This window comes from Sus scrofa, chromosome 13, assembly GCF_000003025.6.
Source record: "Sus scrofa isolate TJ Tabasco breed Duroc chromosome 13, Sscrofa11.1, whole genome shotgun sequence".
NCBI classification, from domain to species: Eukaryota; Metazoa; Chordata; class Mammalia; order Artiodactyla; family Suidae; genus Sus; species Sus scrofa.
In genome coordinates, this window is record NC_010455.5 from 153588143 (window position 1) to 153613099 (window position 24957).

The 24957-nt window shown below is 35.1% G+C and overlaps 1 protein-coding gene across 10 annotated transcripts in view; it reads left to right on the plus strand.

The window, feature by feature from the left end:
* CBLB (Cbl proto-oncogene B) overlaps nt 1–24957 on the plus strand; it is a 219591-nt gene that overhangs the window by 107618 nt on the left and 87016 nt on the right. For all 10 annotated transcript variants that reach the window (XM_021070494.1, XM_021070495.1, XM_021070490.1 and 7 more), the window contains exons 5-9: nt 6782–6938; nt 12464–12585; nt 16083–16220; nt 20794–20881; nt 23435–23566. In XM_021070494.1, coding sequence (XP_020926153.1) covers nt 6782–6938; nt 12464–12585; nt 16083–16220; nt 20794–20881; nt 23435–23566 — 637 coding nt within the window. The remainder of the gene's footprint in view (nt 1–6781; nt 6939–12463; nt 12586–16082; nt 16221–20793; nt 20882–23434; nt 23567–24957) is intronic.

A 24957-nucleotide genomic window follows, 5' to 3' on the forward strand; every position in this document is an offset into this window, starting at 1 on the left:
AATGAAGTTTTATAAAATTAATATTTAGTATTTATTTTTCATTAATAGACTGCTGGTGATTCATCTTCCTATTTTCCTTATTCTGAATGTTGATATTGGTAGGAAACAATAATTGTTTTTCTCTGTAGCTTTGTTTTTCACTCGTTAACCTGTAGTCATCAGTAGTTTCTCTTGATAGTAGAAATTTGAGGGGTATCTACTTATGAACAATAATATGTATATAGTTTTTCTTATGAGGATTAAAAGTGTTATTAGAAATTGTATATTTTTGGCCTTGATTTATTCATACCTAGCAGGGCTTCACTCATTGCTTGTTAATGTAACTGACCTATGTAGAGAGGTTTATGAGGAATTTTGTTTTATTATAGGCTTTATTTATAGGACCAGACTGGGCTTATAATGCTAAACAGAAGGTCTGTGGCAGGACTCTCTAATTTTAGGGTATATAATTTCCTAATTTTGTTGCATCTGAGCTTGGTAGATCAGAGGCATCTTGCTATCTTGTGTGTTTTATGAACCTACCAAGTATCATTGAACTTTCACAGCAAATATCCTAAAGAACAGTTGTGCATTAAAAAGAGCCAATATTGTTTCAAACCAGAATCTATTTTTCTATGTTCGATGGCTATTAAATGGGAAATTTTTAAATAGAATTTTGATATATTTTTATGGATTATATTTGCAGTTTCTCTTCCCATTCCTTTCCTCCAATAAAGTTTCTTTTCAGGAGTTCCTGTCGTGGCTCAGTGGTTAACGAATCTGATTAGGCACCATGAGGTTGCGGGTTCGATCCCTGGCCTCTCTCAGTGGGTTAAGGATCTGGCATTGCCGTGAGCCATGGTGTAGGTTGCAGACGCAGCTCAGATCCCACGTTGCTGTGGCTCTGGCGTAGGCCAGTGGGTGTAGCTCTGATTAGACCCCTAGCCTGGGAACCTGCATATGCCGCAGGTGTGGCCCTAGAAAAGACAAAAAAAAAAAAGTTCTTTTCAAGGCTGAAAAATAAATGAAATTATAAATTAGTAAATTAATTATAAAGTATAAGGTAATTTCCTGGTTACAGTAAATTTATTGTTTATTATGTTTGAAAGTTAGGTTGAGACCAGATGTTAGAAAGCATCAAATCTATCACATGAATGAGTTTATTGAGAAAATCAAGAATTATGCTAAAGAATCCATTTCCTCATTTCTGCAATCATAAAAAAATATTTGATTCTAAATCTGTTTCAGAATGTAAAAATGAGAATGATACTTTTCCTTGTACAGAGAAGTAATACTCGTTTATGCTATAGACAAAACAAATCATTATGAACTTTTTTGACAAAAATCTATCACAAATACTCGGCATCTTGCATCTTTCTGTATGGAAGTCAAGAATTTTACACTTAGGAGGAAGAGTGATTTGATCTAATCGTGAGTAGCTTTGGTAACCCAGGTTACCATCCTATCTATGATGAGTTGCAAGGGACTATTTGACCAGAGTGGTTTTGATATTTTCTTTCTGTAGGTTGCTGGAAAAAGGTTGTTTTTCTTTTAGTGATGGAAGAGCAAGAGCTGTAATAGCTTATTAGGCATCTATTTTCTTTTTCTTTTTGTCTTTTTGCCATTTCTTGGGCCGCTCCCACAGCATATGGAGTTTCCCAGGCTAGGGGTCTAATCGGAGCTGTAGCTGCCGGCCTAGCCAGAGCCACAGCAACGCAGGATCTGAGCCACGTCTGCGACCTACACCACAGCTCACGGCAACGCCAGATCTTCAACCCACTGAACAAAGCCAGGGATAGAACCTGCAACCTCATGGTTCCTAGTCAGATTTGTTAACCACTGAGCCAGGACGGGAACTCCAGGCATCTATTTTCATATCCACTAAATAGTTGTTACAAAAAAAGATTGGACATAAGGAATAACTAGACACAAAATGTCAACAGACTTAGTAATGTTGGGTTAATGAATATTTTGCATCCATAATAAAAATCAAAACATGTCACTTATCTTGGGAGTTCCCGTTGTGGTACAGCGGAAATGAATCTGACTAGGAACCATGAGGTTTTGTGTTTGATCCCTGGCCTTGCTCAGTGGGTTAAGGCTCTGGCATTGCCACGAGCTGTGGTGTAGGTTGCAGATGCAGCTTGGATCCTGCATTGCTATGGCTGTGGTTGGCAGCTATAGCTCCAACTTGACCGTTAGCCTGGGAACTTCCATATGTAACAACTGAGACCCTAAAAAGCAAAAAAAAAAAAAAAAATCAAATATCTTATGAATGTTTTATTATCTTCTGAACAAAAGCAGCTTAAAGGTACTGCCACTGAACATATCTTTGATAATCATGGTGAATTTTCTGACCAAAATTCAGATGAAATTAAAATTGGACTGGGTTAGTATAGATAGAACACATTTTCGTTGTATTTGAAGTCAAGATGACATTTTTATATCCCTGAGCTAGAGTGGATTTAAACAACTACCATCACTACCAAACCAGCACCATAGCAACAGAACCCCAGACCAGCAAACAATTTTCTTGTTTATACAATGGCGGGTGCTTTGTCCATTTCCAGATTTATTCTCCTAATCTTAGAATTCTAATGTAAAGTTTTAAAGTTTAATATGCATATAGAAAAGTACACATTATATGTGGAAGATGGGGAATTTTAATAAAGTAAACACCACCCAGATAAGGTAATTATGTATTATTGTGGTTCAGAATTCCTCTTCCCGTAACTCCTCAGCCAGTCCCATGCTGACATTGCCTGCCCAGAGTATGCTAACTTTATATCATAAAATCATACATTGTTGAAATCATACAATTGTACTCTTTAAAAAAATCTGGGATTTTTTCACTCTTTGTTATGTTTATAAAATTCATCCATGTTCTTGTTCATTCCTCTTGCTCCATTGGAGCAAGTTTACGTCTTCATTCTGTTGGTACTGGGCATTGGATTCTTCTTCCTTTGGATTATTATCAGTAGTGCTGCTATGAACATTTTTGTACATTTTTTTTACATATGTATACATTTCTGTTGGATGTGTATCTCAGAGTGGAATTTCTTTCTCCTAGTTTATACCTGGTTCTAGCCTTGGTAGCTTTTTGTAGATCACCAAAGAGTTTTTTCCAAAACAGTTGGCCAATTTAATCAGTTTTACTGTGCCTAAAGTTTCCTGTTGTTCTGTATCCTTCCCAACATTTTATGACATCATTTGTCTTTTTAACTTTAATAAGCCACTCTGGTAGGGGATTTTAAAGTATATAAAGTTATCTCTCCTAACACTGTGTGAATAGACTATCCTGTTTTTTTTTAAGTCATCAAACCATTTCTATCTAGTAGGTTAGTGGTAGTACACTCAGATTTCTAGGTTCCTCTTCTATGAAACATTCTCTTGCCTTCCCTAGACATAGTTTAATTATAGCAGTTTTAGTTGCATACTATTCTGTCTTGGGCAAAGATGAGTAAGATGAAGTTCCTAAATTGCAAGGATCTCCATCCCATTGGAATCCCATAGCACATAAATCTTCTTCTGTGATAACCTTAGCACACAGCACAATATAAGTTATTTACAAATCTTTCCACTTACTAGATTGTGGCTTTGTTTATATTTTTGTTCTGAATCTGGTACAATACCTGGCATACATAAGGTCTTTCTTGGGCAAATCACTTAACCTCTCTAAGCCCCAATTTTCCTGTTTCTATTATGAGGAGAAATATATCACCAGCCTCATGCTATTACTGTGACAAACTCAGTACTTTTGTGATTGGCAGATGGTAAGTTATCAATAACTGGCAGCTCTCATTTTTACTCCTTTTGGAAGTTTAGAGATCCAGAAATAACGTGATTATTGGTTTTTTATTAATTTCTTTGTGGATTGATGGCTACTTGTGCTTTCATTGGATTTTAAAGTTAATTCAACTTGTAATAAAGTGATATATATTGGTAAGTGGCAAGGACAGATTAAAGTACTTCTGGATTTGTGAGAGCTTGAAGCTTAGTTGCCCCTTTTATGTTTTATTCCTTTTCTTTCTTTGCCTCTTTCCTTTTTTCCAGGTCTCTGCCAGCACACTGATGTTTCTACATGTGTGTAAAACAGTTTGCCATTAATGTGTTCTCTTACTAGCTTCATCTCTAGGGGAAGAGGTGGTAGAAACCACCACTCTGAGGTGTTGCTACAGTTTCAGTAAAGGTGTGAACAGTCATCCTCTGCCTTTTCCCCTCTTCCCACCACAAACCTCAGGAAAGAATGTGGTGGCAACTTGAAATCCACTCGAAAAAAAATTTAGATCCCTAGTAGTTTAGAACATTTTTTTAAAAAAAGAAATCATTGTACTCTATTTCTGTTTTTCACTTGTGAAACCCTCCCTCCTCCCTATCATCCCCCTCACCTTCTTCCCATGGTGGGTATTTGGGTCATCTGATGAAAGGAAGGGTATCTGTTGTATAAATTTTTATATATAGTAAGTTAACTCAATAATGCTCTTTGTTTTTAGTCCTTGTTACTACCCTTAATTAAGGTTCTGGTGGATGTTTGTTTGGATATTAGATTTATCTCAAGTGAACTAGGGGAAGGTCTGATTTACCCAGTACTGTGCTAACATAGCTTGCCCCTTTGTAAATTATCATTCCAAAGTGCTAAGTTAGACTACCACTTTAGAAGTTTGTACATTTTTTTAAAATACTTTGGGAAATCACTGAGTATTCAAAAGAGTTATGATCAGCATGCACCTTAAATATTGGGATGAGGATAATTTTTTTTTTTATGGTAGCAGATATTGAGAGGTGTCTGGCCAATCTAGTTGCTTTTTATACTGTGTACATAAGACAAAATTCTCTTAACATTTTCATACTAAGGAGAAAAGACATACCATTCTTAAATGAGTAGTTCTTTGTTTAATGTTTTTACTTTGAATCTTACGTCCCTTTTATATGTTGAATATTTAAACCTTAATTTGGAAAAGAAAACTGCTTCTTAGGTACTACTTCCAAGGTAGCTAATGAATCTGTACATAATTATATATTTACATGTCACCATAAATCAATAGCCTTCTAATATTATCAAGTTTTTATTGTTATTTTAAAACAGCATCTTGTTAACCTTAATCAGAGCCTGACGTGTGTTTCTTCTAAATGGCTTCTGATGTGGTGTCTCTCTTCGGTTCTCTGTGGTTTCCTGTTTTTTTCAGACATAGAGAAAAGTCTTTTGATGTATTCAGCCTCATAATTTTTTTCTTATAATGGTGTATCAAACATAAACTTTCTTATATATAAAACATAGTATTGTAAGCCTGTCTCACCATTCATTTATTCATCTTGCCACGGGCCACTCCTTCTCTGGAATTTCTCCAGTGCTTCCTTAGATACCCCTGCTGGATTCTTTAGCACTACAGATCTTATCTCTGCCCTGAAAGTGAGTGTTCATCAAGGACAGATAGTATCTTGTATTTCCAGAATTATATTTTTCTGCAGTTCCTAGCCTTAGCAATTAATAGTTACAGTAGATCCGTGACTCTCCAAGGGATGTCACCAGCCCAGCAGCATCTGCATCACTTGGGGACTTGTTAGAACTGTGGGTTCCAAGGCCCCACCCCAGTCACACTGAATAAAAAGGTCTTGGGTTGAGGATCAGCGATTTCTGGGCTAACAAGCCCTTCAATAATTCTGATGCACACTCAAGTTTGACAGCCACTGCAGTCGATAATTATGGAATGAATGTGAAAGTTTTACGTTTATGGTGATGCTTTCCTGGAAGGATTGGTGTAGGGTGGGGCCAGTTTAGTCCATTCTGCCTGAGTCTTATTTCTCAAGAGATATTAGTAAAGAAAAACCTAAGATTTAAATATTTGCATTCTTATAAGAGGGTATATATAGCTCTTATGCTGTCCTATTATGAAAAGTGCAGCTTGAAAAATTTAAAATGTGACTAATTGCTTTCTTCCACCTATCAGGAATAGGTATTTAACATTCCAAAAGGAGGAAAAGTAAGGGACAAATAATGAGTGTTATTCATTTTCATGGTGGGGAGGAGGTGGGTGAATGCTGGAAGCTAGTCAGATAGGGGATGGGTTGGGAGACCATCCCCTGGATACCATCCTATGCTTTTCTAAATGTTTGAACCATGTAGGTGCTTTACCTAGTAAAATGTTGATAGGAGATATTTAATAATATTAATGAGTAAGTACTGAATAAATAAATTTCCATATGATAGCCAGTAGACTTGGTTAAAATCATTAAAATTTTCTTTGCATTAATTTGAAAGGTTAGATAAAAATGATTTTTCATCTCTATAGAACATCTCAGTAATGGTAGTAGAAATGTCTTGATAACTTTCCACCTAAAATTTCTTGAAATAGTGAATACATACTATTCTTTTATCCAGTGAACACAGAACTCTTACTGTTACATGAACCCATCATCTTTTGATTATTTTCAGAAAATAAGTAGGGGGGAAGAATTTAACTTGGTTTATATGTACACACATTTGTACACACAGATGAAGAGGTCAGACACATAGGATTTACCTTAATACCTTCTTCTGAAGTACTTTTAAAAATATCTTGATTGCCAAAGACTGTTTGAGAGAAACACTGGTTTACATTTTTGTCACATTCTTAGCAAATGGAAAATAATCCAGTTAGCAAAACCCATTACATGTGTTCTGAATTATGAGCAGTATTCTCAACTGTTTGTCTTGAGTACAAATGCAATTAATGTTACGATTGGATTGTGCTGTTTCAGTAGAAGGTATGTCTTCAATGGCACTTGATTCAATTACTTTTTTTTTTTTTTCTTCCTTGCACAGAACTATCGTACCATGGAAAGTATTCAGACAGTGCCTTCATGAGGTCCATCAAATTAGCTCTGGCCTGGAAGCAATGGCTCTAAAATCAACAATTGATTTAACTTGTAATGATTACATTTCGGTTTTTGAATTTGATATTTTTACCAGGCTGTTTCAGGTAAGCCTTCTGTTTGCTTAGTCATCCTGGGCTCTCGCCTCCCTCACCTGTGTGTGTGTTTTGCTTTCCACACATGCATATGCACAAATATATGAAAAATACTCTCATTTTTGGTAGTCTGCAATTTTAATTATTTTTTTGTCATTAATATAAATTTAGAATTTAAGTTTGGAGTATCAGGTGCTCTGAGTATCAGGTGCTTTTCCTTGGTGGTTGCTTGTTAGCTTTGAGAAAACTGATGTAAAAGAGTTTTGCTTTGAAGTTTAGCCCAGTAACTGATAGAATGCACCTTTAACAAGTAGGTATTTACTGGGGTTGTATCCCAACTTCTCCCTTTTGCCGCCTGTGTTCCTAAGGTGAGAAGGGAAATAGAAATTTGAAAATAGCAGATTTATGCTCTTCAGTGTAGGAGAGTACTGTGATGTGTTCTGTCTTACAGCTTGCTTTGCTCTTTCAATCGTTTTTCCTTGTCAGTTAATACTTTCATCAATGTAATTTTCAATTTTCAGGTGTTCCAGAATATCCCATCAAAATAGTACATTATTAACTTAAGTCTCTCATTTGGGTTATTTAGATTTTTTGCTGTTTTTTTTTTCCCTAATCTCAAAGGTGTTTGAGATTAACTTCTTGTCTTGTTTATTGTTTTTGTTTTTTAATCATCCTTTTATAATTGTCTTCACATAGCTATTCAGAAGCAGGTATCATTACGTGATGGAAGCCGGGTGCTATCATTCTGTACTTTTGTATGTCTCAAGTCTAAACATGAAGACTTGAAATTTGCCTCTGCCGCTAAATTGCATATCATCTATGAGATTCAGGTATTCACAAAATGAGAATCCCACCTAAAATCTTTATGATTCTCATAATGATATAAATTATATAGCAAGTGAGGTTCATTGATCAGAAACCAGGGTTGTTTATATTCTGACACATTTTTAAAATTATTTTAGTCTGCAATAAGATTTATTCTTTTGAAACATGCTTTCAACAAATGTTAGAGTATAGTAGTGGTTTTCATGTTTCTTGTGTTGTAACAATTTTGATTCTGTGATTGGTACCAGCCTGCAGGGACTGGGTGACTGATTTATGTAAGGAACAAGATTACATGGGATTAACTTTTAATTTATGAAAGAATCCATTAACAGAAGGAAAATTAACTCTTGTCAACAGTACTTATAGAATACGTTTTACTTTATTACAACTTTATAATCACAATTCTAGCTGGGCATATGGAATAAGAAATTAGGTAATCAACTGCAGAACGTGTGCTTTTGGTTATTTTCAGTACTATTGTTTACAGTAGTTTCATTATTATTCCCTTGCTATATGTACATTGTCAGTGGATTTTTTTCTTTTTTAATGATTTTAAGATGCATTTTAGAAGAAGGTTGTGTTACCTGGTATCAATTATTTTATAAGGGAGCCTCTTCTTTCTTTAAACGTTTCTAATAATTTTACAAATGCTTCATTTATTTAACATGGTACAAACACATTCTAATAGTAGGTGTTTGGCTTCTTCCTCTTGGGAAGGGAGAAAACAAAGGTTATTTTCATACATTTTCAAAGGCTTAATGCCTAGCTGTTTATTCTAGGAAGAATGTATTTTTTGTGGGGAGCCTGGATGACTTTTTAGTGAGGATGTTAAATAGTAGAGTGCCTCAGAATTATATATCATAGGTATGAGGGTAACTTAATGTTGGTTAAATGCTTACCAGAACAGCCACTTAATATGTGCACCTATTTTCTTAGGCTATTTCGCCTTAAAACAGCCCAAGTAATCTTAACACTCTAAGGCACATATATCTTATTTATGCTCATGAGGATGAGAGAGGAAAAGAATCTTTTAAGTAGAGCTACTGTGAAAAGTGTTAGATCATAAAACCAAAATCTCACCAGTGGACCAAAGAATGCCTAGTGCCTTTTACAACACATAGTTACAGAAGTTGCTAAAGAATTCTCACTAGCCCCTCTGTATTTCTGGGAGTCTTCACCTCTTCTCATTTTATTATTCAAATGCTTAGTCTGTAATCATATATGTGCTTTAAAATACAATAAAATTGGTTCTGTACACAGAAAGTAGGTGTATTAACTTATTTATTTATTTTTTTATTGTTATTTCCCCAACACAATTTTTTTCTACTGTACAGCATGGTGACTCAGTTACACTTTGTGGATCTTTTATTTTTACCCAACTAAAAATTGAGTAACATTTATTTTGTTGTTTTCATTGTGTAGTCTATATGAAAAATATAAGCTTTATGGATACCGTAACTGCACAAACAAAAATTTTGTTGCAGTTGTCATATCAGTGGTTAATTGGCAGCGATTCCTACTAGCTTTAAATTGTTGGGACTAGGGTATTTAGCAGAGTAGAATATGAAAGCAGGCAAGGTACCAAAACCCTTAGGATGGGGGTTTGATATAGAGAACTAGCATAAGCGTTTGAAAAGGTATTAGTGGAGGTAAGGAGGTGAAGTTGAGAAATGCACACACATACACACTGGTTGTGTGTATCTGTGTCTCTGTGTGTGTGTGTGAAGTTGAGAATTGCCTAGGAAAGGAAAGTCAGAGAGCTGGTAGAGGATTCCCTTGTGGTGGAAGGGTTCACTTCCTGGCCAGGGAACTTCCATATGTTGTGGGCTCGGCCCAAAAAGAAAAAAAAAAAAAAAAAGAATGCTAGTGGACGCTGGTTTTCCTTTATTCCTCACTTCCTTCATCTTGGTATTTTGTCAGAACTTGAACAAGCGCAAGGAATCACTGGAAAGATCTTGCAATGGCTACCTTCCTCTTCTTGCTCTGCCTTTAATCTTCTTTCTCCTTTCCAGATAGTTCAGAGGTTCTAGAATTAGCAAGTGCTCAAGTCCTCCAGTGATTTTGCTTTCTTCTTCCCTCTCTCTGGGGCTGCTGCTCCCTTCTCCATCCATTTTCCTACTACTAGGGAAGAATTGGTTGTGGAGAAAAGGGGCAATAAATGGGATGTGTAGGTGGCAGGCTAAGGAATGAATGATTTGGGGCAATATACGAGTGACTATAGAAGATGTAGCATTGATGGAATAGGGAGAAAAAAATCATATGTTGTAGTGAGGATTAGGAGAGCTTCTAGGCAGACCAGCTGAGGCCCCACTCCTAATGTAAGTTGTAAGTTGATAAGCGGCTATTCTTGAACATGGTGGCATTGAAAGAATGGAGGGACTGGTCTTCTTAATTCACTTCATTAATGTCTGTGGTCATTTGAGAATTTCCAAATAATTTTGTGCTGTGGTGTCAGAATAGATTTCCTATAATCTAAAAAATCGTGGCGTTTGCTGGTGGCTCAGTGGGTTAAGAATCTGGTGTTGTCACTGCTGTGGCTCTGATCACTGCTGTGGAGCAGGTTCAGTCCTTGGCCTGGGAACTTCTCCATGCCCTGGGCATAGCCAAAAAAACACACCAAAAAACAGATTGCAAAATTCATCCTTCTCCAAAGCACTTTGTTTTGTGTTCTTTAAGCCATTAGTTGGCAAAATACTTTAAACACCCACGCGCATATGTGCACGCGCGCACACACACAAAATACAAAACTACCACGTGTTTCTGTCTGTGGGTTACATTCTCAAGAAAAATGCAAACTCCTTCTATTACATAAATATTTTTGTAGTTAGAGGCTGGTCCTCTGGATTATGTACTAAGAAACTGTTGCTAAATACTGCAGCATTTGGCTCAAAACTCCAGTTTCATTTTTTTCCACTTGTATTTGATCTGTGTGTTGGCTCTCTATAAAGTTTAGCATTTTTTAAAACAATTCTTTCATTAATTTCTGTGGATTTTTAATGAAGATGACTCAAATATTATATTATTTTCATCCTTGTCCTTTGTAGATGAGGAAGCAAAACGAAATAAAACAAAACTCGTTTTACTATAATAGTTGTTTCTCAGTTTTTTAAAGATATCTTATATTCTTCCAAGTATTGTTTATGCAATTTTTAGTCATGCCTTAAGAAGAAAATTAAAAACATGTTTTTTTTAAGAACATAGACAAACCTCTCCTAAGAGTGTTCTCCAGAGCTCATTTTTACTCAGTTAGATATTTTAGTGTGATGGGGAAATACCCTGAAGATTTGTCTTGTTATGTCAGAAAAGGTTAAACTCTTCATCACTAAATCATTCTTTCTCTTATTATCCTCATCTCAAGGGATATAATGCTTAAAGAATTCTGCTTCGTAAATTTGCAAGTTGCTTAACAATACAAGGAACAAGTCTCAAAACAAACAAAAGCAGGAGCCTTTCACCAATAACCATGTCTAGAATGACTCTTTGAGCCACTTCCACTTGGCAACATAAAATACCTTTTTTTTTTTCTTTTATACAGAAGATTTGAGTTAATATTCTGGCACATCAGATGGAGTATGCTGCCAGTTCCTTGGGGTAAATGTAGCTCAGCCTTTAAGATATGGAGAGATGATTCATTCACACCCTCAAGCAAAGTTGTCTATCACTGGCTGCCTTTTTTTCTCTTGCCATGGTAACTGGAGGGACAGCTAATCCTATTAAAGAGAGAATGATACAAACTGTGTGTGTGTGTGTGTGCGCGCACGCGTGTGTGTACACACATTTCCATAAAAGATTTTTTTACAGAACTCACCTCTAAGCTATAAACCTTTTCTGATTTTATCCTTGTATAAGGATAAGCCAAGTGTGGAGGCCTTGTAGGCAAATCGCTCATTTGAAGAGCTCTTCACCAGCAGTAATCTCTGACACTGTGCTTCAGTGCTGGTATGACCTTGGGAAGCAAGACAGGCACGTTCCTTGTTCTCATGGTTAATGGGTAGAATTGGCCAAGTCACTTACGTTCTGTGATAGAGTTTTTTCTGTAAAGTGAGATGTCTAAATGTAGATAATGTACAAAACAGACATACAGGGCGATAAGGAATATGGTGAGAGGTAACAATTTTAAATAGGTTTCCGAGAAGGCCACTTGAGGAAGTAGAAAGAGGAACCCATCACATGGATATTTGGAGAAAGAGTTTAGGAAGAGGGATCAGTGAATGAAAAGGTTCTGAGGGACAGAGTATAATTAAGTTCAAGCCAGCAGCAAGGAGACGTGTGTGTCTAGAGGAAGGGCAGAAAGAGGAGAGTCTTAGCAGACAGGGACAAAAAGGGAACTGGAGATCAATCCTGTAAGGTTCTTCTAGGCCATATACAAGGACTTTGGTTTTTATTCAGAGTTACAGGGTTTTGAACAGAAGAGTGATGTGGTTAATGTTTCAAAATGATCACAATTGCTGTACTTAGAATAGAATTTTTAGAGAAGAGATTATGCCCTCTGCATTTTATTCTTAAGAAATCTGTTTTCTGCATAATCCTATTTCTCCAAAGGAAAATAACTAATTGCATGTTAGCTGTTAGACAATGGAAGTTGACCTAAGACCCATAAACTCATACTCACTTTAAAACTATCCAGGAGAATTTCAGTATGGGTATTAAATGATGGGTTGATGAGTAGCTGCTATTTTCTACATAATTTTTTAATTTATTTATGTTTTTAGCCTTGGGGCTCTATTTTACGGAATTGGAATTTCTTAGCAGTAACTCATCCGGGTTACATGGCATTTCTCACTTATGATGAAGTTAAAGCACGGCTACAGAAATACAGCACCAAACCCGGAAGGTAAGATTTTTTGGCAGTAATATTTTGAGATGTATGTAAAAATGAAAGGTTCTCAGGGTTCCCATCATAGCACAGTAGAAACGAATCTGACTAGGAACCATGAGGTTGTGGGTTCGATCCCTGGCCTTGCTTAGTGAGTTAAGGTTCCAGCATTGCCGTGAGCTGTGGTGTAGGTTGTAGACGCAGCTCGGATCTGGCGTTGCTGTGGCAAAGGCCGGCAACTACAGCGCCAGTTAGACCCCCAGCCTGAGAACCTCCATATGCCTTGGGTGCAGCCCTAAAAAGACAAAAAAAAAAAAAAAAAAGAAAAGTTCTCTGTGGTTTCATTCCTAGGTAATCAGTTACACCCATGGGGATAAGGGGACAGAAATGGTAACAGACCAAAACAGTGCTTCTTAATTGAATTCTTTAAATGGATACATTATACTTGCTCTGAAATTTAGTGTTCATAAAGTGAAAGAGGATAGGGTAATATGTAATTTGATGAATTTAGAGAGTAAGTCTCAGTTTGAAATTAGAGTAAGATATTAGCATATTAACTTTTTTCATGACACCTGTATTTGTGTATAAAATTGTATATGTATATTTGAATAGTCGAGTATTGTGCTGATGACAATAAATCAGTCTCATGTTCATTATTTTCGGGTATTTTTCAAGACATTCAGTTTGGTTCTATGATAAACATCTAATTTCATATAAATACATATTAACACATAAGTACATATAAGTGTACTTACACATATGCGATGCACACATACAAGTACATAAAACATCTTAGGCCCATTTTTAACAATCCAAACCAATTTCACATTCTTGAAAACTTCTTCCATAATACCTCTTGCTTGATGCTGAGATCATGTGAAACTCAGAGCGTGGCTGTTTGATCATCCTCCCTGGCTTAGATTGAGAAATTATACCTTACTAATGGCAAATCTGAGTCACAAAGTCTCTCTTTTCTGCTACAGACATTTCCCCCACATGCAATATATAGAAGGGTATTAGGCACATCGTTGGCCCTTGTGCCACAGCAAGAAGTGCGCTGGGTACGGCTCCACAGCAGTGGCACCTGCCCTCCCTCACACTCAAGCTACAATAGGAGACACCATCCCAGTGTCCATGAGTGCACAAGTGCACTGATTTTCATATAGGGCCATTTCATTTTAGGAATGCATTTGGATGGTTTTGTTTAAAGCCTACCTCTTTCATCTAATTTTCTTATTTGATTAGTAGTGCAAGTGTCCTTTGTCAAACTTGAACAAAGTCCCTTGTAAGTACAGTGTTATTGTTGTAGTGTATTTTTTTAAGTTTTATTGATTTACAAGGTTCTGATAATTTCTGCTGTACAACAAAGTGATTTAGTTATGCATATATACACATCCGTTCTCTTTCAGATTCTTTGATTCCTTTCTTCTTTGCCATAATTAAAATTTCTCCCTTTTAAATTAAAGTTTATTTTGTCTTAGATTTATTCATAAAAACTTAATTTACATAGGAAAATCAAAGACTCAATTAAAATATTTACCTGAACAAAACTTATTTTTTCTTACAAATGAATAGCTATCTGTATAAAGGTTCCACCTTTTTTAAATTAAATTTTATTTTTTTAATGATTTTTTATTTTTTTCCCGTCATAGCTGGTTTATAGTGTTCCATCAATTTTCTACCTTTTTTTATTTTTAAGAATTTATGTGGTATCTTGGAAGAAGGTAGTGGGTACAGAAAACAGTGTGGCCCCTGTGGAGTCTTTGGTTTAGACTGAGAGCTGGTTCTCATTGCATTGTAACTGCGAGGGCAGGTCAGGTATTGTGCACACTGACAGTGGTATAAGTGAGTCATTTTATTTCAGTTCAAGGATTTCCCACAACCAGATTTGTCCATAATTTTACTTTGGCATCAAAGTAACTTGCTCATGGAGTATGATTTGAAAGAGGTAATATGGTTGAAATTGTGGAATCATACATATTTAACACAGAAGCTATTTGGGAGATTATCTTGTCCAATGCTAAAAAATAATAAAGAAACTGAACCCTTTTTGTATTTTCTTGTTCAAATCATGGAGAGAATTAATGACAATATTGGAAGCAAAAGCCAGGTCTCATCCCTATGCTGTCTGAAAGGGGATGTCCTCCTTTGTTTTCCATTTTGCCCTGTAACAGTTTTTTTCTTTCTTCTAAGTTTTTAGGTAATTAAAGATGAAATGGTTAGTCTGTGGTAAATTGTTATATGTAAGGTGCAAAGGGGTATTTAAAATGTGTTTAGGAAAAAGTAAGCAGATCAAATGAGATAAACATTTGCTGGTCCTTCTCTTGGAAACTGTTTCATCTCTTTGGCTTCATGGTAAAGAAACTAGTTGGGTCTATTCCAAGGTCATTTGGGTTCCTTAGGTTATACTTTCTTTGGGATCCAACTGATAGTCATAAGTCTGTGTAGAATTACTCTGTGTGATTACAATGAAGGATGCTAATAAGTGACAGGTTGATATTTATTTCCAGGCTTCCTAGGAGAATATGATTTTAGACTATGTTGAAAAATTCTTTATCAAAAGTTCTAAAACCAATATGAAGTTCTAAAACCAATATGAAGTTCTTAATACTTAAAAATTACAGTTTCTTCCTTTTTGCCACATACATATAGTAGTCAGGGTATTCAAATATAACAGATTAAGTTACCCTACTTTTTGATCTGTTTAAGGGATTATAAAATCTGGATATGGATATTATCGCAAGATTGCATGTGATACATTTAAATAAAGGGAAGTGACCTCAAATATAATAAGTAAATGGGTAATAGCTAAATTAGTAAGTAAATAACAACAAATTTAAAACCAAGTCAGTGTCTTCTAGCACTGCCATTAATTTGTTTTATAATTTTAGAACTACTTTGACTTCTTTTCACAAGGTATTGAACTTGACAGGGTTAGGTTGGAGGAAAGCCATGAACTTATCTAGTTTGCCTTCTCATTAATATAGTTCAGCTCTTTGATCTTTTATTTAAAGATGAGTGGCTGGAATACTTAAAAGAAAAAAGTATTATTTCAAGTAAGTTATTAACAACTAAAAATTCATAAATTTTAAATAGCAAGGTAATATACTGAATTCCATAGTAGAAACTGGCTCAGTTTCTGTCTGTAATGGACAGATTAATTTTTACTTATTTTTTTTTTTTTTTACCTTCCAAAAATGATGTCACAGCTGTTTCACACCACCAGCACTATCATACAGAGTACCCCCTGATGGTGATGAGAGTAAATTATTTGATGGTTTACAACTTCTATTATTTTCATAAGTGACTCTGGAGATACTTAAATGGAATGATTATCATTGATTCTTTTATAGATCAATAAATGGAGTTGGAGAACGGTATAAAAATAAGTTGGAAGATAGAAATTCTAAGTGCTTCTGTTTATTCTTTCACTTACGAAATATCTAACACAGTGTTTAGTAGTAGTTTGCTCACATTTTGAATGAACGTAAACGTAATTTTCTTATATTTTACAGCTACATTTTCCGGTTAAGCTGCACTAGGTTGGGACAGTGGGCCATCGGCTATGTGACAGGGGACGGCAATATCTTACAGACTATCCCACACAACAAACCCTTATTTCAAGCCCTGATTGATGGCAGCAGAGAAGGATTGTGAGTATGAGAAATGGGAGTCAGGGTGCTTATTATTCACAGATTTGAGAAACTGCATTAAGGTGAAGGGAATGGATAGTATGGGTGATGGTCTGACTGGTTTTTATTTCAAGACCAAAAAATGAATATTCATTAGTTTTAGTTATTCATCTCTTAAAATAGTCATTTTAAGGTAATGTAATCATTTGATTTTTTTAGCACAGTCTCCACAATCTTCAGGTCTAACTATTGCCTTACAAATATTAGAAAATACTGTACAGTTGGGGAATGGAACTAGTGGAATGATTGTTCCCTACCTAGCCATGCTCCTGAGCTCCCACTGCACCCCAGTCAGTGTGGGGCCTTTTTAATCCTGCTTTTGGAATCATGAGCAGATTCAGCCAGGCTCCTTCTTGGGCTATTAGTGAAAGTGCAAAGGGTTCCTCCTCTGTGGGTTTGCAGCAGACAGCTCACAAAAGTGACCCCCAAAGATCCATACATTACCTCTTCTCTCGCAGAAAAATACAACTATTTATTAAATGGGCCTGAGCTTTATTTCCATGGGGAGCACAATGTGGATATGTATCTGAAACTAGTGTCTTCTTTTTCTCCTCCCTCCTGCCTCTGTCACTTCCTCTCTTTCGTCCTCTTTGTTGTTTTTTGGTTTTTTTTTTAAATTGAAGTATAGTTTATGTATGTTATATAAGTTACAGGTATACAATATAGTGATTCAAAAATTTTAAAGTTTATACTCCATTTACATTTATTAGAAAATCTTGGCTACATTCCCTGCCTTGTACACTATATCCTTGTAGCACCTTTACACCTAATAGTTTGTACCTTTTTCCCCTACCCTGAGGTTGCCCCTTTTCCCACCAGTATCCACTAATTTGTTCTCTATATCTGTGAGTCTGTTTTTTTTTTTTTTGTTATCTTCACTAGTTTGTTGTATTTTTAATATTATTCACATAAGTGATATCAGTGAAATTAACTGTATATTGTAACAAATAAATTCCAATATCAAATTTCAGTGAGTTTGTGTCTTTCACAGGAAGAGAACTTAATACTTAAAGGTATTTAAAATTAGATGGAAAACTCTATGTATTAAGAAATAATTATTGTAACTAATTGACTTCTCTTATTTCATGTAACCGTTAAATTGCTAGTTTTTCATGTTTTTTTGACTAGTAATGTCAGATTTTCTTTTTCTTCTTATCCTTTTCTCATCCCTTCCTTCCTTTTCTCTTCATGTCTCCCTTCCTTTACTTGCATTAATAATAAAGCCATATTCCAGAGTTATATGTTAATAGCTAGGTTCAGTTTTTCTTAAGCTGTACTTTTTGAAAATTTAGAAATAACTTCCCTTTGCATTTTAGATTAGAGTGCTATTCTTCTCCACACATAAAGTTTAGACAGTCTGATCGATCCCTCCATGGTAAATGTCTCTCATGTCAGTCATATGCCATTCCGCTCACCCTTTATTGTACTTTCAGTGTCACTGTCACGCTGATCTCTCCTGCTTTTGCCTCACCAAGTAACTTTAGAGACACATGTGCTCCAACTTGCTATAGCAAGAATTGTGATGAAAACCTAGCAGAAGAATGTCCACCAAAAAGAGCAAATAGTTTTAAGTTTTACCTTTTCCAAATTAATTCCAAAAACAGAAGTGATGGAATCTATGTGAAGAGATAAAAGTTGTGAATTTTCAAGAAATAATTGCATAAGAATTGAATGGCACACCAATGTCTCTTTCCCTTTTTTTCCTTTTAGTCATTATAAATTTGTTATTATGCTGTTTATACCTTTAGTGCATCAAAGATGCATTTCTGTAGCTTTCTAGTCACCATGATAGCAGGATTTTTGTTTTGAAGAAAATGTGCTTTAGAGTTTAGTTTATAAAAAGTTATTAGTAGGCAAATCTATAAGTGGACTAATTTTGATACAGCTTATTCATATTGTTAGAGTGCCTTATTTCTATTTTTCAAAAGTCAATCTAAAAATAACAAATTAATATTGTAATCAGCAGTCTTGCCTCAGCTCCTATGCACCTTAGCCATTAATATTTACAAGCACACACACAACACACACACACACACATCTTCAGAGGGGTTTAGCTAGTTGAAACTGAACTTTAGTGATAGATTGCATCAATATCTGATCACATCTGGATTTTTAGATTACATTAAGATATTATCATTTTAAGATTTCCCGTCATGGTGCAGCAGAAACAAATCCGACTAGGAAGCATGAGGTTGTGGGTTCAATCCCTGGCCTAGCTCAGTGGGTTGAGGATCTGGCATTGCTGTGAGTTGTGGTGTAGGTCACAGACATGGCTCGGATCCTTCGTTGCTGTGGCTGTGGCCTAGGCTGGCAGCTACAGCTCTGATTTGACTCCTAACCTGAAAACCTCCATATGCTGCAGTGTGGCCCTTAAAAAAAAAAAAAAAAAAAAAAAAAAGGCCGAAACAATAAGTGTTTAATTAAATAGGTTTTGTTTGTTTCCCTTAAGATCATCATCTGGATATCGTCTGGCCTAGCTATCACGGTCAGCTGTCCTTTCCTTATAGTTAACCTGATATTGTGTGACATTAAGTGATAACCAGCCAAGATCCCTTACTCCTTCACTGCCATTGAAAGGGGCTCCTCGGCAGCACCCTGGTGTCCTAAGGACAATAATCACTGAACTGCCCCTTATTCATTAGATAGAATCTTTTAATCTTTCCTCTAGCAGCCTTATTGTCATCTTGTAATCTTTCATTTCTGGATTCGTTCTAGAATTTCTACATTTTTGAAGTGTGATGAATAAAATATTAAAAACTGGACATTTCAGGGTATAAAAAGAAAGTTTCCAACTTTTGCTTATTATTCATTTAATATTTGTAGAATGTTATCCCACTCCTCTAATGACACTCTACATTTGTGTCATACTCAGATGTAGGCGACTCCTTTTTCCTAAATCTTAAAAAATAACTAACTGATTTGTTCCTTACCATATGAGAATTGTCTGTCTTCTTAAGTTCATTTTTTTTTTCTGGGTAATTTTTAACACCAACGTATTTATAGACTCTTTAAGGATAAATATTTCTTGTTATTTCACAGGATTTTTTTTTTTTTGTCTTTTGTTTTTTTAGGGCCACACCCACAACATATGGGGGTTCCCAGGCTAGGGGTTTAATCGGAGCTATAGCTGCTGGCCTACGTCATAGCCACAGCAACACAGGATCCAAGACATGTCTGCTACCTACACCACAGCTCAAGGCAGTGCAGGATCTTTAACCCATTGAGCAAGGCCAGGGATGGAACCTGCATCCTTATGGATACTAGTTGGGTTTATTAACCACTGAGCCACGACGGCAACTCTGTACAGGATAGTTTTACCCCTTTAAAATATTCACTACTGTTGTATTATGTTCTTAATTTTTCATTCAAAATCTAGAACAGAAAGATACTAATGATATTAACTATGACAGTGAATTAATTGATGAAATCCTGCAGTAATATTTTTGTCAATCTAAAATAGGTGTTTACTGATACAATAAATTTCCTTTTTTTTTTTTTTTTTTTTTTTTTTTGGCTTTTTGCAATTTCTTGGGCCGCTCCTGGGGTATATGGAGGTTCCCAGGATAGGGGTTAAATCGGAGCTGTAGCTGCCGGCCTACACCAGAGCCACAGCAACGCAGGATCCAAGCCACATCTGCAACCTATACCACAGCTCACAGCAACGCTGGATCCTTAACCCACGGAGCAAGGCCAGGGATTGAACCCGCAACCCCATGGTTCCTAGTCGGATTCGTTAACCGCTGAGCCATGATGGGAACTCCTAAACTTCCTTTTTAAATGAATTTCTGAGAGAAACTGGTTTAGAAAAGCGAGATGGCATTATAAGTTTTAGTTCTTATTTTAATTTTCTCTGATAAAGGAACCTTAGGGTTATAAACCATTCTGTGTTTGTAGCTTGATTTGAAGTAAATAAAACATAGAACTGTAACGTTTTAAATTTCTTTCAAAGTGTATGTGTATGTGCACATGTATCTATGTGTCTGGGTAAATAGAGGATAGATGGACAGAAAGAGGATGGGCTTGGGGAACTGGAGAAAGAGAACACCATGGAAGTGTTTGAACAACTTCTGTGGGAACATCATGGCCCTTAATTCCATTTTTCTCTCCTTGTGGTGGTAGGCATGGTGTAAAATGATACAGTTAACATTAAGTGTGCTTCAGGTGAAAGGTGTAATAATTGCAAATAGGTATACACCTATTAAAAGTATTTTGGAATAGAACATAAGTGACCCAAAAAATAAATTTTTAACTTACCAAAAAGGACATATAGTAAAGGTATTTAATCGAAAACGACTGCCTAATGGCTGAGTCCATATTCATTATATGTTTCTTTTATGAAAAAAGTTCCTAGATTTTTTAATGTCCTAAAAATAACTTGTAGTATTAATGGAAACAGTGATAGAATAGATTTCTGATATGTTACATGAAAAAGAAACATCCAGATGTGTGTCTGAATATAGAAGAATCTAATCAAAGAACCTCGTATGTTAAAACTTGCATATTGATGTTAATAACATTTCTGTTTATAATCCAGCTATCTTTATCCGGATGGGAGGAGTTATAATCCTGATTTAACTGGATTATGTGAACCTACACCCCATGATCATATAAAAGTTACACAGGTAAGAATAATTTTTGGAAACATATTTGTAATTAATAAGCATCTATGATGTCTTTGAAATAAATAAGATTCTTATAGGTAAAATCATGTACTGGTATTTAATACTAAAGATGTTTAAGGAATTCCAACAGTGTTTAAAAAGAAATTACATTACTTTCTCCATTTTTTGGATAAAAATTTCTGGGGTTAATATTCTTATCCCAAGATAATTTTGATATTTATGTGGGGAGATAGATAAATCCATAGATAAGTAGATAGATATGAGGGGAGATATATTGTTTTAGAAAGCTGCAAAGATTAGAATATTTTATGCATTAGGTTTTTAGAGTTGAATGAGTAATTGAAGCCTATTGAAGACAATAATTGTATTCTTATAAATCCATTGTGGGCAGCCTCATGGGTTATGAGTGGGAGTGTCACTCGGTAAAACCTTTCTTGAGAGTGACATTCAGTAATTTATCAGAATCTAAACATATTTGACTCTAGATGACATATACGTACTACTTGTAATCACGTGAGGATCTGTACACCAGGATGTTCATTTTAGCATTTTTCATAAAAACAAAATATTACAAAATGCCAAATACTCAATCATAGGTTAAATACCATATACACTCATACTGAATCACACTGTTAAGTTTTTAATGAGAGGAAGGTAGCACTATGTACTCACATGGGAACTCTGCATCTTATGTAAAAAGGGTTAGGTAAAGTACATTAGGAAAGATTGTATTTTGTAAAGGTGAGTTATGTAAGTTTAACTTCTGTAAATACATTACAAATTACCATATATGAATAAATGTGCTTTTAAAAATTAAAAATCAAAAAATACCATTCTGACTAGAGTGTTTAACTGAAAAAGAACTTGAATGTTTTATAGTAATCCAGTCTAGTTTAAAAATATTTTATAATTTAAATATTTTGTGCTTAGTGTAATAATAAAAAAATCTAGTAAAAATGAATTATAGGCTTTGGGGAAGCAAAAAATAATTTTTGTTTTGTTTCTAACTCTCCAGATTTCAGTCTCAGCAGTCTTGATACTATTATGTAAAACGTTTGTTGAAATATATACTGTATAAGGGGAGTTTTGAAATTTAATATATGAAAGCCATTTTAAAATTTATATAGTGATTATGTATTTTCTAATATATTCAAAAAGACACGAGACACTTCCTCATGATACATCCATTGTTTAAAAATTGTTTAAAAATTCATGTTCAGGAGTAGTGTCATTCCCTTAAATCAGTCATAAATATTTGAATAGTTTACTCCTTAAGTTGCATTGAATTCTGCAGCTGTGATTTTAGCTTATTTTAATTATTTTGTAATTATAAATTGGTCCTTTGGATTTTACAACCAATGTAGATACTTATATTTTAAGGATTTCAGTGATACACAATTTATTTTGGATTACTTTAGACCTCCATCTTGATCCATTCTTGTATTTTTCCTTAATTTACTTGAAAATGATTTAAATAGTCACATATATCATGGTAGACACAATTTATATATGAACGTGTGGGTGTATGTATGTGTGTGTATCTATATGTGTGTGCATAGATTTTTTTTCTCACTAAGATTGGAGGATTAGGGATTAAATATTGTCGTTTATTCATCCTACCCAAGGCCATGTATGTAGTCAGCCCTTGCTAGACTAAAACATTGGCTTTTTAAAAAAAACAATTTTTTATTTCTATAATTTCTTTTCTTGTATCCCTATTAAATAATAGTTTTTAATATTTTCTTTATATTTACCAATATATTTCTAGCTTCTTTATGACATAGATCTTTTCAATATTTGAATACTACGAATTTTACTATGCCAAAAGCTTCTAAACTAATAAATCAGGAAGATGTTTAAGAAAAACAATTTTTGGTTGCTGAAGTGATTAGTTTTCTTGCCTGTTAGACTGGGGAAAGAGTGTGCAAATCAGAGTTAGAGATTTAAGTATAGAGTTTGAGGAAAACAGTTTAAACGTATTGAGCCTCAGGTATGTTATTTTGTTGTCTATCTTATACTTTGGAGATTACATGACATAATAAATGATGACAGTACCTAGCACTCAGAAAGGCCTTGGCAACTGCTGCCTTACTTCCATTCTGAAATTTCTGTAGATATCTAAGAAATAAAATTAATGGTCAGCCGGAATCATGTGTGTGTGTTTATGTGTGTGTATTAATTACAATTTGACAGTAAAATTAGATGAGTATGTGGCATTTACATAGAAAATAAAGATATTTCTTATTGCCTTTTAAACCTGTAACTTTTATCTTTTAAATCAATTGATGCAGATGCCTTCCTAGAGGATCAGTACAAGACCTTAAATAATTTAAAGCATTAAAATAAACTTATGCAATTGCTAATAAAAATCTCTTGAATTTTGTAGATCAAATTGTGATTACCCATTTTTTAAAACATGTCCTAAATGACGACATAATCTGACAGGATCAAGTATGAGGAATTTCTGTTAAGTTATTATATTTAAGAAAATTCAGTATTAACCATTCATGCTAGAAATACATTAACTTTGCCTTTTTTCCCCCCAACTTCTAGGAGCAATATGAATTGTATTGTGAAATGGGTTCCACTTTTCAGCTCTGCAAAATTTGTGCTGAAAACGACAAAGATGTTAAGATTGAGCCTTGTGGGCATTTGATGTGCACCTCTTGCCTTACAGCCTGGCAGGTATAATTAAGGTTTAATTAGCAACACTTAGGTCTTCCTTATATTCTCTGTGACTATTTCTCTCTTCAGTTTTCTTCATGTTAATGATTCAGGAAGTAATACTGCTAAGTGTTTTATTTGAATGGTCGTTAAACAAAATCTCATATGTTTGAATCTTTCATTTATACAACTTGACTTTTTGCTGTGTTTTTTGTTTCCTTTGCAAGTATAACTTAATTTTATGATGTTAATCATAAGTAGTTCTACTTTATAACACTATTCATTTTATAATGTCACTTATCAGGCTTGCCAACTAACTATATTTGTATTATTTATTGTTAAGTCAGATTCTATTTGTAATAGGTCGTATTCTTAACCAAAGTATACTCTAGTTCATAAATCATCTGTTGTTTCAACACCTTTCTTCTCCTGAGGAAGCGTGTCTCCTGTCTCACATGTCTACAGTTGCTCTGTAAGGCTGAAATAGGAGAATCAGACAGAAAAGACTCCCAAATACCTGTAGTTCCTAAAGAAACAGGCACTACATTTCGCAGTTTATAGAAGCAGACTAAGAAAAGGTGTAGGCATTCAATAAATATAAATTGATGTGATGTTTTAGAATAAAACACAGAGAATAATTGGTTTCCCCCAAGGGCTTTTTAAAAAATATTTCTCTATCAATATTACATCTTTGGACAGTTGTGCAGTTTTGAGTATTTGGAGGATTCACAGAATGTTTTGCTCAGCTATTTTCTAACTGCTGTTTAACACAGTTGGTATTGAAGTCAGTATTGTTGATTGAGTTTAGAAAACAAATAATGCAAATTTCAAGCCTTTGAAAAAAACTTGCAGCTGAGTGCTGTCATCGGTATCCCTACCCTACTCTGGAGCCTTCTCTCCAACGCAGGACCTGTGCCACGCCTGAGGAAGGATGGCCTCAGAGCACCAGGAGGGACAGCACAGGTGAACCAGGAGGGGTAGTGCAGGTGCCCAGAAGCATTGATATTTGTTGAGCTCATTACTTGATAATAAAGTATTAATGATTTTCACATTTTCAAAATCTTATAAAAAGGGCCTCCTTCTTCCTTTGGGGAGATTCAAAAAATGGATGAAAAACAAGGGGAAGATCTGGGAAATGAATTACATTTATATTTTCAAAGCCGTTTCTGAACTCCTAGACAGTTTTGCTATATCGATAAAAATTGTTAGCATCCCAACACTTCTCTCTCAAAATGCATTTGGGGATTTCGCATTGTGGCACAGTGGAAACGAATCCTACCCTGAGGGTGCAGGTTCTATCCCTGTCCTTGCTCAGTGGATCGGGGATCCCGCGTTGCCACAAGCTGTGGTGTAGGTTGCAGACATGGCTTGGATGCCACACTGCTGTGGCTGTGATGTAGGCTGACAGCTAT